Genomic DNA, 13,413 nt, shown 5'->3' on the forward strand with positions numbered 1-13,413 from the left:
GCCACAAAACACTTAAAAGGTGCCGATGAAAAGCTGACTGCATGCTTTTTGGTTTTCAGCCATAGGAGGAAAAAGGCTGCATTTTAAAATACTGGCTTTCTAGGCCATCCTGCCAAGGCAAACTCTGATTCTTTCAGGCAGGAGGTCTAGCTACAGAGCATTTGAGTGTGAATTGTGAGCACACTGTTGTAGTTTGCTTGCTGGCAGGGACCTGAAACACCATAGAGCTGTGGCAATAAACATGGCTACAGCTGGTACCTCCTCCATGAGGCTGGAATCTCAGGAACCTAAGGAATGATCTGGATACAGCCGTCAAAGTCATGGCTTTAATTCTAGCCATATCACTTAGCAAATTAAAGACTCACGTGGTCAGAAAAAGAGAGATATACAGTAAAGAGAGATTCAAATACGAAGAAAATCTCTAAATGGTTTATAGTGTGTTTAAAAATATATGTAGGCTTGGGAGAGAAAAGAAAAAGGTTAAAGTTCTTAAACTAAGAAAGAAAGAAAGAGAATAGTTGGGTGTGGTAGTACACACCCTTAAACCCAACAATTGGTAGACAGAAGTAGGCAGACCTCTGTGAGTTCAAGGTGAGGTGGGACATACCTTTATTCCCAGCACTTGGGAGGCAGAGACAGGGGGATCTCTGTGAGTTCAAGGACAGCCTGGTCTACAGAGTGAGTTCCAGGATAGCCAAAGACACACAGAGAACCTGTCTCAAAAAGCCAAAAGTTACATGTAAAAATAAAAGAAATAGAGGTTAAAATAGAGCCATGTAAAGATGAAAAATACACAGAGAGTCTGGATATTGTATGCTATTATACTCTCTTTGAATTGTTTGAATGCTGAGGAAGGAGCAATAGCTGCTAAAAGATATTTGATTATAAATGCTGCTGAATTAATCCAAGATAGGTATTTTGAAAATACCTTGACTTCAAAATTGAAGTCAAAAGGTATGTTACTTTGGAGAAGAGATTTTGCTTTTATTTCCACAGAAAATGAGAAGCTGTGGATTTAATTCTGAGTTAAGAAAAATCAGGTTTGATCAAGGAAGACCCCTTGAGAAATCTCCAATAGGAGTGGATAGCCCAGATATCAGAGTTCTACATCCAGAACAGATTCAAGACTGCTGCCTGAGATGATCAAACCTCATAGGGCACTCCAGTCAGGACTTGATATAATCCTAAATTTTCTTTAGGTACACTTAAGATTATCAGTGCCCCCATCAAGCCAGAAGTAGCCTGGAAAACTGCACCAGCATTCCCCCAAAATGGACTATGGATATTTTACTTTGTTTAAAATGTTGATTACAAGTAGTTATGGCTAATGGTCAAGAGAAAAGCTAAACAAAGAATATTAGATACAGAGTTCTTGTTTTTTATTTTTTTAAAAAAGAGGAGGAAATGATGTGGGACAATGATCTATATTCTGTCAATTACATTTTAAATAAGCACTGATTGGCTAGTAGCCAGGCATGAAGTATAGGTGGGGCAACCACACAGGAAGCAGAGGCAGGTCAATGAGAACAGGAGAATACTGGGAAGAAGGAAGCCCATTCTGTGTCCCAGCACAGACACAGAAGAAGCAAGATGTGACTGCCTCACTGAAAAAGGTACTGAACCATGTGGCTAACATATACTAGAAGAATGAGTTACTATACGTTATAAGAGTTAATAAGAAGAGTTAATGAGCCAATCAGTTTATAGCTAATGTAGACCTCTGTGTGATTTCTTTGGGACTTAATGATTATGAAAACTGGGCAGGATAGAAAACCTCGGTCAAAAGTTGACACCTGGTGGTCTTGCAGGAGGTAGTTTTACAGCAGCTGGGTGTACAGCAGCAGGTGGTTACACAGGTTGGCTTACAGCAGGTGCTTTTGCAGCAGTTGGTTTCACAGCAGCTGGGTGTGCAGCTGCAACTGGTTACACAGGTTGGCTTGCAGCAGGTGGTCTTGAAGCAGGTGGTTTCACAGCAGCTGGGTGTGCAACTGCAGCTGTTTGCACAGATTGGCTTACAGCAGGTGGTCTTGCAGCAGGTGGTTTCACAGCAGCTGGGTGTGCAGCTGCAGCTGGTTACATAGGTTGGCTTGCAGCAGGTGGTCTTGCAGCAGGTAGTTTTACAGCAGCTGGGTGTGCAGCTGCAACTGGTTATACAGGTTGGTTTGCAGCAGGTGGTCTTGCAGCAGGTAGTTTCACAGCAGCTGGGTGTGCAGCTGCAGCTGGTTACAGAGGTTGGCTTGCAGCAGGTGGTCTTGCAGCAGGTAGTTTTACAGCAGCTGGGTGTGCAGCTGCAGCTGGTTACACAGGTTGGCTTGCAGCAGGTGGTCTTGCAGCAGGTGGTCTCACAGCAGCTGGGTGTGCAGCTGCAGCTGGTTACACAGGTTGGCTTGCAGCAGGTGGTCTTGCAGCAGGTAGTTTTACAGCAGCTGGGTGTGCAGCTGCAACTGGTTACACAGGTTGGCTTGCAGCAGGTGGTCTTGCAGCAGGTGGTTTCACAGCAGCTGGGTGTGCAGCTGCAGCTGGTTACATAGGTTGGCTTGCAGCTGGTGCTCTTGCAGCCAGTGGTTTTACAGCAGCTGGGTGTGCAGCAGCAGCTGGTTACACAGGTTGGCTTACAACAGGTGGTCTTGCAGCAGGTGGTTTCACAGCCGCTTGGCTGGCAGCAGGGCTGGCAGCGGCATGTCACACAAGTTCGTTTACTGCAGGTGGACCTGCAGCAGGAGGACTGGCTGCAAGAGGAACAGCAGGATTTGGTCATGGTGTCAGATGTATTTGGAGGGTTTCTGTTAAGAGGTGAGTTTTCTACAATATGGAGAGTTCTTGCATCCTGGACCTTTTATATGTCAGATCTGCAAGGTTTGAACCAATCAGCAGGATTTTCTTTGATGTTGTTTACCCCATTTCCATATTCAGTACATGTTTCATAAGGAAGTGCTTCTCAATGCTATGCCTCATTAGAAAGTTTAATATGACTCTTCTTCCAGAGTAACTCACAGGAATACATTTTTTTCATTTTTATAAAAATAAGACCCTCACTATAGTTTAATTTCTTCAGAGTTTGAGATAAGAAGTGGAGTGACTATGAAAATGCTTTGCGCCATGCAAACATTTGAAGCTCTCTGTCCTGTGATAACCAGTGTCTTCCCCGTGCTCCCAATTTACTCAGGAGATCTTGTCTTTTTCTATTTTCCATGTAGATTAGGTCTATGTAAGTCTCTCTTAGTTTCCTCTAAGAGAAAAGTTCTCTGTGATTGTGTTTTGTAGGCTGTTTTTCTTTGCTCTATGTTTAAAAACCACTTATAAGTGAGTACATGTGATAATTGTTTTTTGTGTCTGGGTTACCTCACTCAAAATGTTTTCTAGTTCCATCCATTTTCCTGCAAAATTCAAGATGTCATTATTTTTTTCTGCTGCGTAGTACTCCATTGTGTAATTGTACTACATTTTCCTTATCCATTCTTCAGTCAAAAGGCATTTAGGTTGTTTCCAGGTTCTGACTATGACAAAAAAGCTGCTACAAACATAGTTGCACACATGTCCTTGTGGCACAATTGAGCATCCTTTTGATATATAATCAAAAGTGGTATTACTGGGCCTCTAGGAAGGTTGTTTCCTAATTTTCTGAGAAATCGCCATACTGACATCCAAAGGGGTTGTACCAGATTACATTACCATGAGTAATGCAGAAGCACTCCCCTTTCCACACAACCTTCCCATCGTAAGTTGTCATCAGTGTTTTTGATCTTGGCCATTCTTACAGGTATAAGATGGAATCTCAGAGTTGTTTGATTTGCATTTCTCTGATGACTAAGGATGTTGAACACTTCTTTAAGTGTCTTTCAGTCATTTTAGATTCATCTGTTGAGAGTTCTCTGTTTAGGTCTGTGCTCCATTTTTTTTAAATTGGATTATGTGTTCTTTTGATAACTAATTTCTTGAGTTCTTTGTATATTTTGGAGATCAGACCTCTGACTGATGTGGGGTTAGTGAAGATCTTTTCCTATTCTGTAGGCTGTCATTTTGTCTTGTTGACCATATCCTTTGCTTTACAGAAGCTTTTCAGTTTCAGGAGGTCCTATTTATTAATTTTTTCTCTCAGTGTCTTTGTTGCTGGGTCTATATTTAGGAGGTGGTCTCCTGTGCCAATGCATTCAAGTGTACTTCCCACTTTCTCTTCTATAATGTTCAGTGTGGCTGGCTTTGTGTTGAAGTCTTTGATCCATTTGGACTTGAGTTTTGTGCATTGTGATAGATATGGGTCTGTTTTTATTCTTCCACATGTTGATATACGGTCATGCCAGCACAATTTGTTAAATATGCTTTCTTTCATTCCATTTAATATTTTTACTTCATTGTCAAAAGTCAGGTGTTCGAAGGTGTGTGGATTAATATCTGGGTCTTATATTTGGCTCCATTGGTCCTCCTGTCTGTTCTTATCAGAATACCAGGCTGTTTCCAGTACTGTAGCTCTGTAGTAGAGTTTGAAGTCAGAGATTGTGATGCCTCCAGAAGTTCTTTTATTGTACAGGATTGTTTTAGCTATCCTGTTTTTTGTTTTTGTTTTTCCATATGAAGTTGAGTACTGTTCTTTTGAGGTCTATAATGAATTTTGCATGGATTTTAATGGGCATTGCATTGAATTTGTAGAAGATTGCCATTTTTACTACGTTAATTCTGTCTATTCAAGAACATGGGAGATCTTTCCACTTTCTGGTGTCTTCTTCAATTTCTTTCTTTAAAGTTTTAAAGTTCTTGTCATACAAGTCTACTTGTTTGGTTAGAGTTATTTCAAGATATTTTATGCTGTTTGTGGCTATTGTGAAGGGTGATGTTTCTCTGATTTCTTCCCCAGCCCTTTTATCCTCTGTGTACAGGAGTGCTACTGATTTTTTTAGTTAATCTTGTTATCCTGCTACATTACTGAAAGTGTTTATGAGTTGTAGAAGTCCCTTGGTAGAATTTTTTGGTTGCTTATGTAAACTATTATATCATCAGCAAACAGTGAGAGTTTGACTTCTTCTTTTCTGATTTGTATCCCCTTGTGGTGTGGACAATGGTCTGTATTCTGTCAATTATATTTTAAATAAATGCTGATTGGCCAGTAGCCTGGCAGTAATTATAGCAGGGAAAACCAGACAGGACGTGGAGGCGGGTCAATGAGAAGAGAATTCTGAGAAGAAGAAAGTCCTAGTGTGCAGTCCTGACCCAGCCACAGAAGAATCAAGATATGGCTGACTCACTGAATAATGTACTAAGCCACGTGGCTAACATAGACAAGAATGATGGGCTAATATAAGTTATAAGAGTTAATAAGAAGCCTGAGTTAGTGGGCCAATCAGTTTATGTTTAATGTAGACCTCTGCGTGATTTCTTTGGGACTTAATGACTGTGGAAATAAGGTAGGACAGAAAATCTCAGACAACACCCTTGATCTTCTTTTTGTGTCTTATTGCTCTAGCTAGGACCTCAGGAACTATATTGAAATAGATATGGAGAGAGTGGACAACCTTGTCTTGTTCCTGATTTCGGTGGAATCACTGGGAGTTTCTCTCTATTTAGTTTTATGTTGGCTGTTGGCTTGCTGTATATTGTCTTTATTATGTTTAGGTATGTTCCTTGTATCCCTGCTCTCTTCAAGACTTTTATCATGAAAGGATGTTGTATTTTTTCAAAAGCTTTTTCAGCATCAATAAGGAGATCATGTGGGTTTTTATTTTTCAGCATGTTTATATGGTGGATTGCGTTGATAGATTTTCATATATTGAACCATCAACTGCTTCTCTGGGATGAAGTCGACTTGATCATAGTGGATGATGGTTCTGATGTGTTCTTGGATTTGATTTGCCAGAATTTTATTTAGTATTTTTGCATCAATGTTCATTAGTAAGATTGGATTGTAATTGTCTTTCTCAGTAATGTCTTTCTGTGATTTTTCTATCAGGGTAATTGTAGCCTCATAAGAACCAACTCTTTTTTTTCCATTCAAATTTAAATTTATTTTTCCGTTCAAAAATTTCCACTTCCTCCCCTCCTCCTATTCCCATCCCACTCCCCCACTCACTCTCCTCTCTCCCCCTCCAGTATTAAGAGAGGGAAGGATACCCGGCCCTGTGGGAAGTTCAAGGCCCTCCCCCCTCCATCCAGGCCTAGGAAGGTGTGCATCCAAGCAGACTAGGGTCCCAAAATGCCAGTACATGCAGTAGAAACAAGTTCCAGTGCCATTATGAATGACTTCTCAGTCAGCCCCCATTGTCAGCCACATTTCAGAGAGTCAGGCTTGATGATCACATGCTCGTTCAGTCCCAGCCCAGCTAGATTTGGTGAGCTCCCATTAGATCAGGCACACTATCTCAGTGGGTGGACCAACCCCTTGTGGTTCTGACTTCCTTGCTCAACTTCTCCCTCCTTCTGCTCTTCAACTGGACCTTGGGAGCTCAGTCCAGTGCTCTGATGTGGGTCCCTGTCTCTATCTCCGTCCATCTCCGGACAAAGGTTCTATGGTAATATTTGAGATATTCATTAGTGTGACTATGGGACAAGGCCAGTTCAGGCACCCTCTCCTCTGCTGCCCAAGGAGCTAGCTGGGGACCTCCCCATGGATACAAGGGATCCCCTCTAGAGCAAAGTCTCTTGCCAACCCTGAAATGGCTCCCTTAATGAATATATCTTCTTTCCTGCTCCTGTATCCACCCTTCCTCCATCTCAACCCTCCCACTCCCTCAGTCTCGCCCCAATCCTTCCCTTCTCCCTTCTCTCTCCCCCTCCCCTTCCCTCTACTCCATCGCAACCCTAATGGCTAAAATCAGAACCAGAATGGCTAAAGTCAAAAACACCAATGATAACCTATGCTGGAGAGGATGTAGAGTAAGGGGAACACTCATCCATTGCTGGTGGGAATGTAAACTTGTGCAATCACTTTGGAAATTAGTGTGGCAGTTTCTCAGGAAATTTGGAGTCAACCTACCTCAAGATCCAGCAATACTGCTTTTGGGAATATACCCAAGAGATGCCCAATCATACTACAAAACCATTTGTTTAACTATGTTCATAGCAACATTATTTGTAATAGCCAAAACCTTGAAACAGTGGAAGAATGTCCCTCAGTGGAAGAATAGATAAAGAAAGTGTGGAACATATACATGTTAGAGTACTAGTCAGTGGTAAAAAACAACGACATCTTGAATTTTTCATGCAAGTGAATGGAAATAGAAAACACTATCCTGAGTGAGATAACCCAGACCCCAAAAGATGAATATGGTATGTACTTACTCGTTAGAGGACTCTAGCCATAAACAAAGGACATTGAACCTATAGTTCACAAGCCTAAAAAAGCCAAATAATAAGGTGAACCTAAAGAAAAACATATATAGATCCTCCTGGAAATTGGAAGCAGACAAGATCACTGGGCAAAAGTTAAGAACCAACTCTTTATTGCATTGATTCTTTGTATTGTTTTCTTTGTTTCTATTTTGTTGGTTTCAGTTCGCACTTTGATTATTTCCTGCTGTCTAGTTCTCTTGGGTGAGTTTGCTTCTTTTTGTTCATAAGTTTTCAAACGTTCCATTAGTTCACTAATGTGTGATTTTTCCAGCTTCTCTATGTAGGCATTTAGAGCTATGAATTTTTATCTTAACACGGCTTTCATTGTGTCCCATAAATTTGGGTATGTTGTGTGGTCATTTTAATTGAATTTTAGGAAGTCTTTAATTTCTCCCTTTATTTCTTCCTTGACCCATTGATGATTCAGGTGAGCATTGTTTAATTTCCATGTGTTTGTGGGTTTTCTGGAATTAGTACTGCTGTTGACTTCTAGTTTTAAACCATGGTGATCTGATAAGGTACATTGGGTTATTCTATTTTTTTTGTATTTTTTGAGGTTTGTTTTGTTACCAAGTATGTGATCAATTTTGAGAAGGTTCCATGAGGTACTGAGAAGAAGGTATATTCTTTTCTGTTTGGATGGAATATTCTATAGGTTTCTGTTAAGTCCATTTGAATCATAACATCTGTTAGTTCTCTTATTTCTCTGTTCACTTTTTGTCTGACTGACCTGTCCAGTGTTGAGAGGGGAGTGTTGAAGTATCCCACTATAAGCATGTGGGGTTTAATGTATAATTTAAGCTTAGAATTGTTTCTTTTACATACAAAGGTATCCTTGTATTTGGGGCATAGGTGTTCAGTATTGATATTTCCTTTGATGGATTTTTCCTGTGACTAATAAGAAATGACCTTCTTTTCTCTTTTGATTAATATTAGCTTGAAGTCTATTTTGTTAGATATTAGGATAGCTACACCTGAGTGTTTCTTAGGTCCATTTGATTGGTATATTTTTTCGCAACTCTTTACTCATAGACAATGTCTGTCTTTGAGGTTAAGATGTGTTTCTTTGTATGCAGAAGAAGGATGAATTCTGTTTTTGTATCCAATCTGTTAGCCTGTGCCATTTTTATAGGTAAGTTGAGTCCTTTTACATTATGAGATATTAATTACCAATGATTGCTATCTACTGTTAATTTAGTTTTTATTGTTGGTGATTTTAATTTGTGTGTTTTCCCCTTCTTTGGGATTTGCTGTTATGAGACCATCAATTGTCTGTGTTTTTGTTGGTGTAGCCAACTTTCTTGGTTGGAGTTTTCCTTATAGTATTTTGTATAGGGCTGGGTTTGTGGCTAGGTATTGGTTAAATCTAGCTTTGTCATGGAATATATTGTTTTGTCCTTCTATGGTGATTGAAAATTTTGTTGTATATATTAGTCTGGGCTGGCATCTCTGGTCTCTTAATGTCTGTATAATGCTTGACCACAACCTTCTGGGTTTCATTGTGTCCAGTGAGAAGCAAGTGTAATTCTAATAGGTCTACCTTTATATGTTACTTGGCCTTTTTCCTTTGCAGCTCTTAATATTCTTTCTTTGCTCTGTATGTTTAGTGTTTTGATTATTATGTGGCAAGAGGACTTTTTTTTTGAATCCAGTCTATTTGGTGTCCTGTAAGCTTCTTTTTTTTTTGTTGCCTACAATCTTTATTGAAGTTATACAAAAAGAATCCCCAAAAGTGAAAAAATACATTATGTACAAAACCGCTTTCCCTTGGGAGAAAGGTTCTGTTCCCTCTTAACATGCAGTGCCTTCAACTGTAGCTGTAGACTCCACTGTCCCCTCTGCTGCTGCTGGGCTTTTAGCCTGATTCTCAGCCTCAGCCTCCATGTTTTCCACTTCGTGTCCACTGGAGACAGCATCCCCACTACCTCCATTCAGCTCTGGCTCCTGCTTGGCTTTCTTTGCACCATCATTCCGGGGGCTCTCTTCTTCTGGTTTCCTCTTCTTTCTGACAAGATGGGAAATATCAGTCACACAATTTGATGAGGAAGCACCATCTGTTGGTTTTCTATTGGCAATCATGGAGACTGAGGTTCCTGCTCCACTAGCAGTGAAACCTGAAGAGGAGCTCTCTACCAGAGTAGCTTTCAAGGCCAGTTCAGCTACATTCCCACTACGCTGAGACTCCTTTGCATCTTCTATCTTTTCTCTAATTTCAGGTAGCAGTTCTTTCAGCTCCTCAATTTCTTTCTCATATTCAGTAAATGATCCTTCAGCCTCCTTCATCTGCTCATTTAGTACAGCCATTCTCTTCTCAATGACTTCAATAGATTTGCCATACTGTGCTACTGCCTCATCATACTGAGAGTTGTAACCGTAGGCCAAACCCAACTGGTAGTGAGTCTCTGCAAGGAGACGGTCATGGGCTTCCAAATATTGTTCCTGGAGGCTTAAGCAAGCCTGGAACTCCTCCGCAGCTTGGATATAATTCTCAGATTCAACACTAACTTCTCCAAGTTTAAGATGGGCTTGTGCAGCATAAAGCTGAGCTTCTTTTGTTTCTTGCCTTTTAAAAATGATCTTTGCTAAATCCAGCATATCCCAGGCGAGCTCTAGGTTCCCAATCTCCTCCTCTTCGTTTTCTCGAAGAGACTTGTTTTCAAGAACTGATTCATTTGTGTTTTCTTCAGCCTTGTCATTTTCTTTGTCTTCTTCCTCTGAGCCTTCAGTTTCTTCACCCTCTTTCATCTGTTCGTCTCTCTCTTGTGTCTCTTCATTAGCAGCTATCTTAAATTTGTCTTCAGGTGCTTTCTCCGTGGCCCTCTGGGCTACCTTGGTCTCAACCCCATCTCCAGCTGCCTCAGACTCTTCTACAGGTAGCATAGCTTCCTCCTGTTCAGGAACCAGCTCTGCCTTCATCTCCTCTACACTTGAACCATCTTTAGTCTCTGTCAGTCTTTCTGAAGAAGTCTGTGGTTCACTAGGAGTCTGATCTCCTACAGCTGATGGTCCATCAACTGAACCATTGTTCAAAAGAACTGTAATCTCCTGCCCTGGCTTCTCAGAGACATCTGACCCAGTCTCCGCAGCCACCGCTGGTGACACTTCATCTTGCCCTGACAGTTGCTCAGGAACAGCCGTTCCTACTTCACTCTCAGAGGTAGCTACCTGATCCTTTGGTTTCTCCCCACCCACGCCCATCGACTTGACTGCGGGATCTACTGTTTCAGCTTCTCCCTTCATGGCAGTGCCCTCCTGTAAGCTTCTTGTATCTTCAGAGGCATATCACTTTAGGTTGGGAAAGTTTTCTTCTATGATTTTGTTAAATATATTTTCTGTGCTTTTGAGTTGAACTTCTTCTCCTTCTTCTGTACCTATTATTCTTAGATTTGGCCTTTACATGGTATCCCATATTTCCTGGATATTTTGGGTTACGCTTTTGTTAGATATAATGTTTTCCTTAATTGATGAATCTATTTCCTCTATCATATATTCAGTGCCTGAGATTCTTTCTTCCATCTCTTGTATTCTGCTGTTCATGCTTGCGTTTGTGGTTACTGATTGGTTTCTCCTGATTTCTGTTTCTATAATTACCTCAGCTTTTGTTTACTTTATTGTCTCTATTTTCATTTTCAAGTCCTGAATATTTTCTTTCATATGTTTGATTTCTTTTTCTAAGTTTTCTTTAAGCGATTTGCTGATGTTTTCCAATTTTTTGTTTGTCTTTTCCTCCATTTCTTTAAGGGAATTTCTCATTTCCTCTTTAAGAGTTTCAAACAGTCTCTTGAAGTTATTTTTCAGGTTATTTCCTCATTCATCCATATTTTATTGTTAAGGACTTGCTATTGTAAGGTCTTTTTTACTGATTTTTATTGAGCTTTACATTTTTCTCTGCTCTGCTCCCTGCCTGATTTTTAAGCAAAAGAGAGGGAATAATTTCAGTTTGCAGAGCCCTCCACACCCTCTGACACATTATAAAAAAGTAACGTCTTCTAAAGGGGTCAAGTGGACAAATGTTTGACCTGTAGTTGACTAGATTATTCTTAGATAATTAAGTTTTGCTACTTTTTGTGTACTAATTAAAAACCTCACATGTACTGCTTTTGAGATGTTGAAAGGGTGAATTTTTATTAGCATATATTAATTTTACAAGAGAATATATTAGACAACTTCCTCCCTGTGTAAGGCACACTCTGATCACCCTACTGTTAGCATAACGCCCTTTGTACACTCTCTGCTGCCTCACTCAGGTCTGCTTTTCTCCTGTTTTGCTTCTGTCATTTTCCCCTCTAATTTCCATAATCAATATTGCCATTCTGAATCTTGTTTACTTCACTTAATATCACACCTTGATTCCCACAGTTTGCCTGCAAAATAATTATTTTAGTCTTTAAGGCAGAGAGATTTCATTCATTTATATACTGCACAGTTTACCTATTTATGAAATCTATTGATGTGCTCTTGGGCTGATCTTACAAACAGACTAAAGTAATAGTTGCTTGATGGCCATGGTGGCAGACTTTTCTTCATTGTATATTAACTTTGGTGTCTTTATGTGCACACAGAGGAGTAGCAGTTTTACTTTAGATTTTTGAGAAAACTTCAAACTGTTTTTCATAAACATTATGATAATTTTCTTTCTCATCAAAATGAAAAGAGTATTTTTCTCTTGCTATATCCTAAGTATTTATTGTTTGTTTCCTTGATGGCAGCCTTCTTGACTGGGTGAGATGGGATTTAAATAGGTAGTTTTGATTTTCATTTTCCTGATGAATATTTATATTTTTATTTTTTCATTAATTTACTAGAAATTTGTACTTTTTTGAGAATTTCAGATTATTTCTCCATTTATGGATTAGGTTACTTTCAATTTTGTTTTTAATTTTTAAGTCATTTTATATTCGTGATGTGAATCCAATGATGAATAATTGGGAATGGGTGTTTCTTACATATTTCCACTATGTTGCCTGTCTTTTACTCAGTTCATTGTGTCTTTATTAGTGAAGAATCTATTTAATTTGTTGCAGTTATATCTTCCATTTGTTGCTATTATTGTCTTATCTACTGAAGAGCTATTGAGAATCTTATTGCCCATGTCCAAGTCCTGAAGTGTTTTCTTCATGGAAGGCTTCTGCATCATTTGATATCTTCTTCAAAACTTCATTGCCCCAATCCTTCCTTGGTGAAGGTCATTGATAAGAACTTTGTTTGTGGGGACCTATCCTGAATGGAATGGTTTTCTTATCTTTTTTTCCCCAGTGGGATCATTATTGCTATGTAAACTACTGATTTTGTATGTTGCTTTGTATTACATATAAGAGTGTTTGCCAAACATAAGTGTTTTCTTTAGAGTCTGTAAAACCTTTTAATAATCAAATCATGTAGCTTCTAAACAGACATAAATTTGCTTTCTTGTCTCACATTGCTTTCCCTTTGATATCTATCTCTTATCTTGCTGCACTGCCTGAGACTAAGCATAATACACAACAAGAGTGGAGGTTGTGAAGAGCCTCATCTCATTCCAGCTTTAAGGGGAAATGTTTCCAATACAAGGACAATTGGGAGAGTTTAGGGGCCCACTCTCATATTTTACCACAATATCACTGAATATCAGAGTAAACCTCAGCAAAGAAGCTTTAAGGTTCAATTCTGCCATATGTTAACTTGACTTAATAGATATATACAGAATATCCCACTCCACACATAAGGAATTTACATTCTTTTCATCAGCACATGGAATCTTTCTAAACATTTGTCACATCATAATCTACAAAGCAAGTGTTAATAGATACACAAAGGAGACAATGTCTTGTATTCTTTCACTGAGAAGTGGAATAAACGGAGAAACCAATAGCAAGAGAGTGCACAGAAACTTCATGAATAATTAGAGGCTGTAATGCTTGCTTTTGAGTGAAGAGGTGGGTCATTGAAGAAATAGGGAAGAAATGAAAATTTCTTAGACTCAAATGAGAATCAATGTACAGGATATCACCTCTTCTGGGGAATATTTAAAGCATTCACAAAAGTTACAGCTACAAGTGTTCCCACATACAAAACTTCAGAGAAGTCTTAAATAGACAACCTAATGATGCACCT

At 39.4% G+C, this 13,413-nt stretch overlaps 1 protein-coding gene and 1 pseudogene across 1 annotated transcript; both read right to left on the minus strand.

Moving 5' to 3' along the window:
- Nucleotides 1-1,747: 1,747 nt before the first annotated feature.
- Nucleotides 1,748-2,758, minus strand: LOC125410887 (uncharacterized). The gene has a single exon (XM_087909545.1). The coding sequence runs from the start codon at nucleotides 2,756-2,758 to the stop codon at nucleotides 1,748-1,750; it is 1,011 nt and encodes a 336-aa protein (XP_087765671.1).
- A 6,235-nt stretch (nucleotides 2,759-8,993) lies between these two features.
- On the minus strand, nucleotides 8,994-12,973 carry LOC148120786 (nuclear autoantigenic sperm protein pseudogene; annotated as a pseudogene).
- Nucleotides 12,974-13,413: the final 440 nt, after the last annotated feature.

Source organism: Myodes glareolus, chromosome 9 (assembly GCF_982192425.1).
Source record: "Myodes glareolus chromosome 9, mMyoGla1.1, whole genome shotgun sequence".
Lineage (NCBI taxonomy): Eukaryota > Metazoa > Chordata > Mammalia > Rodentia > Cricetidae > Myodes > Myodes glareolus.

What these genes read in the sequence shown, in the direction of transcription:
- LOC125410887 (XM_087909545.1), bottom strand. Translation starts at nt 2,758, where the DNA reads ATGACCAAATCCTGCTGTTCCTCTTGCAGCCAGTCCTCCTGCTGCAGG.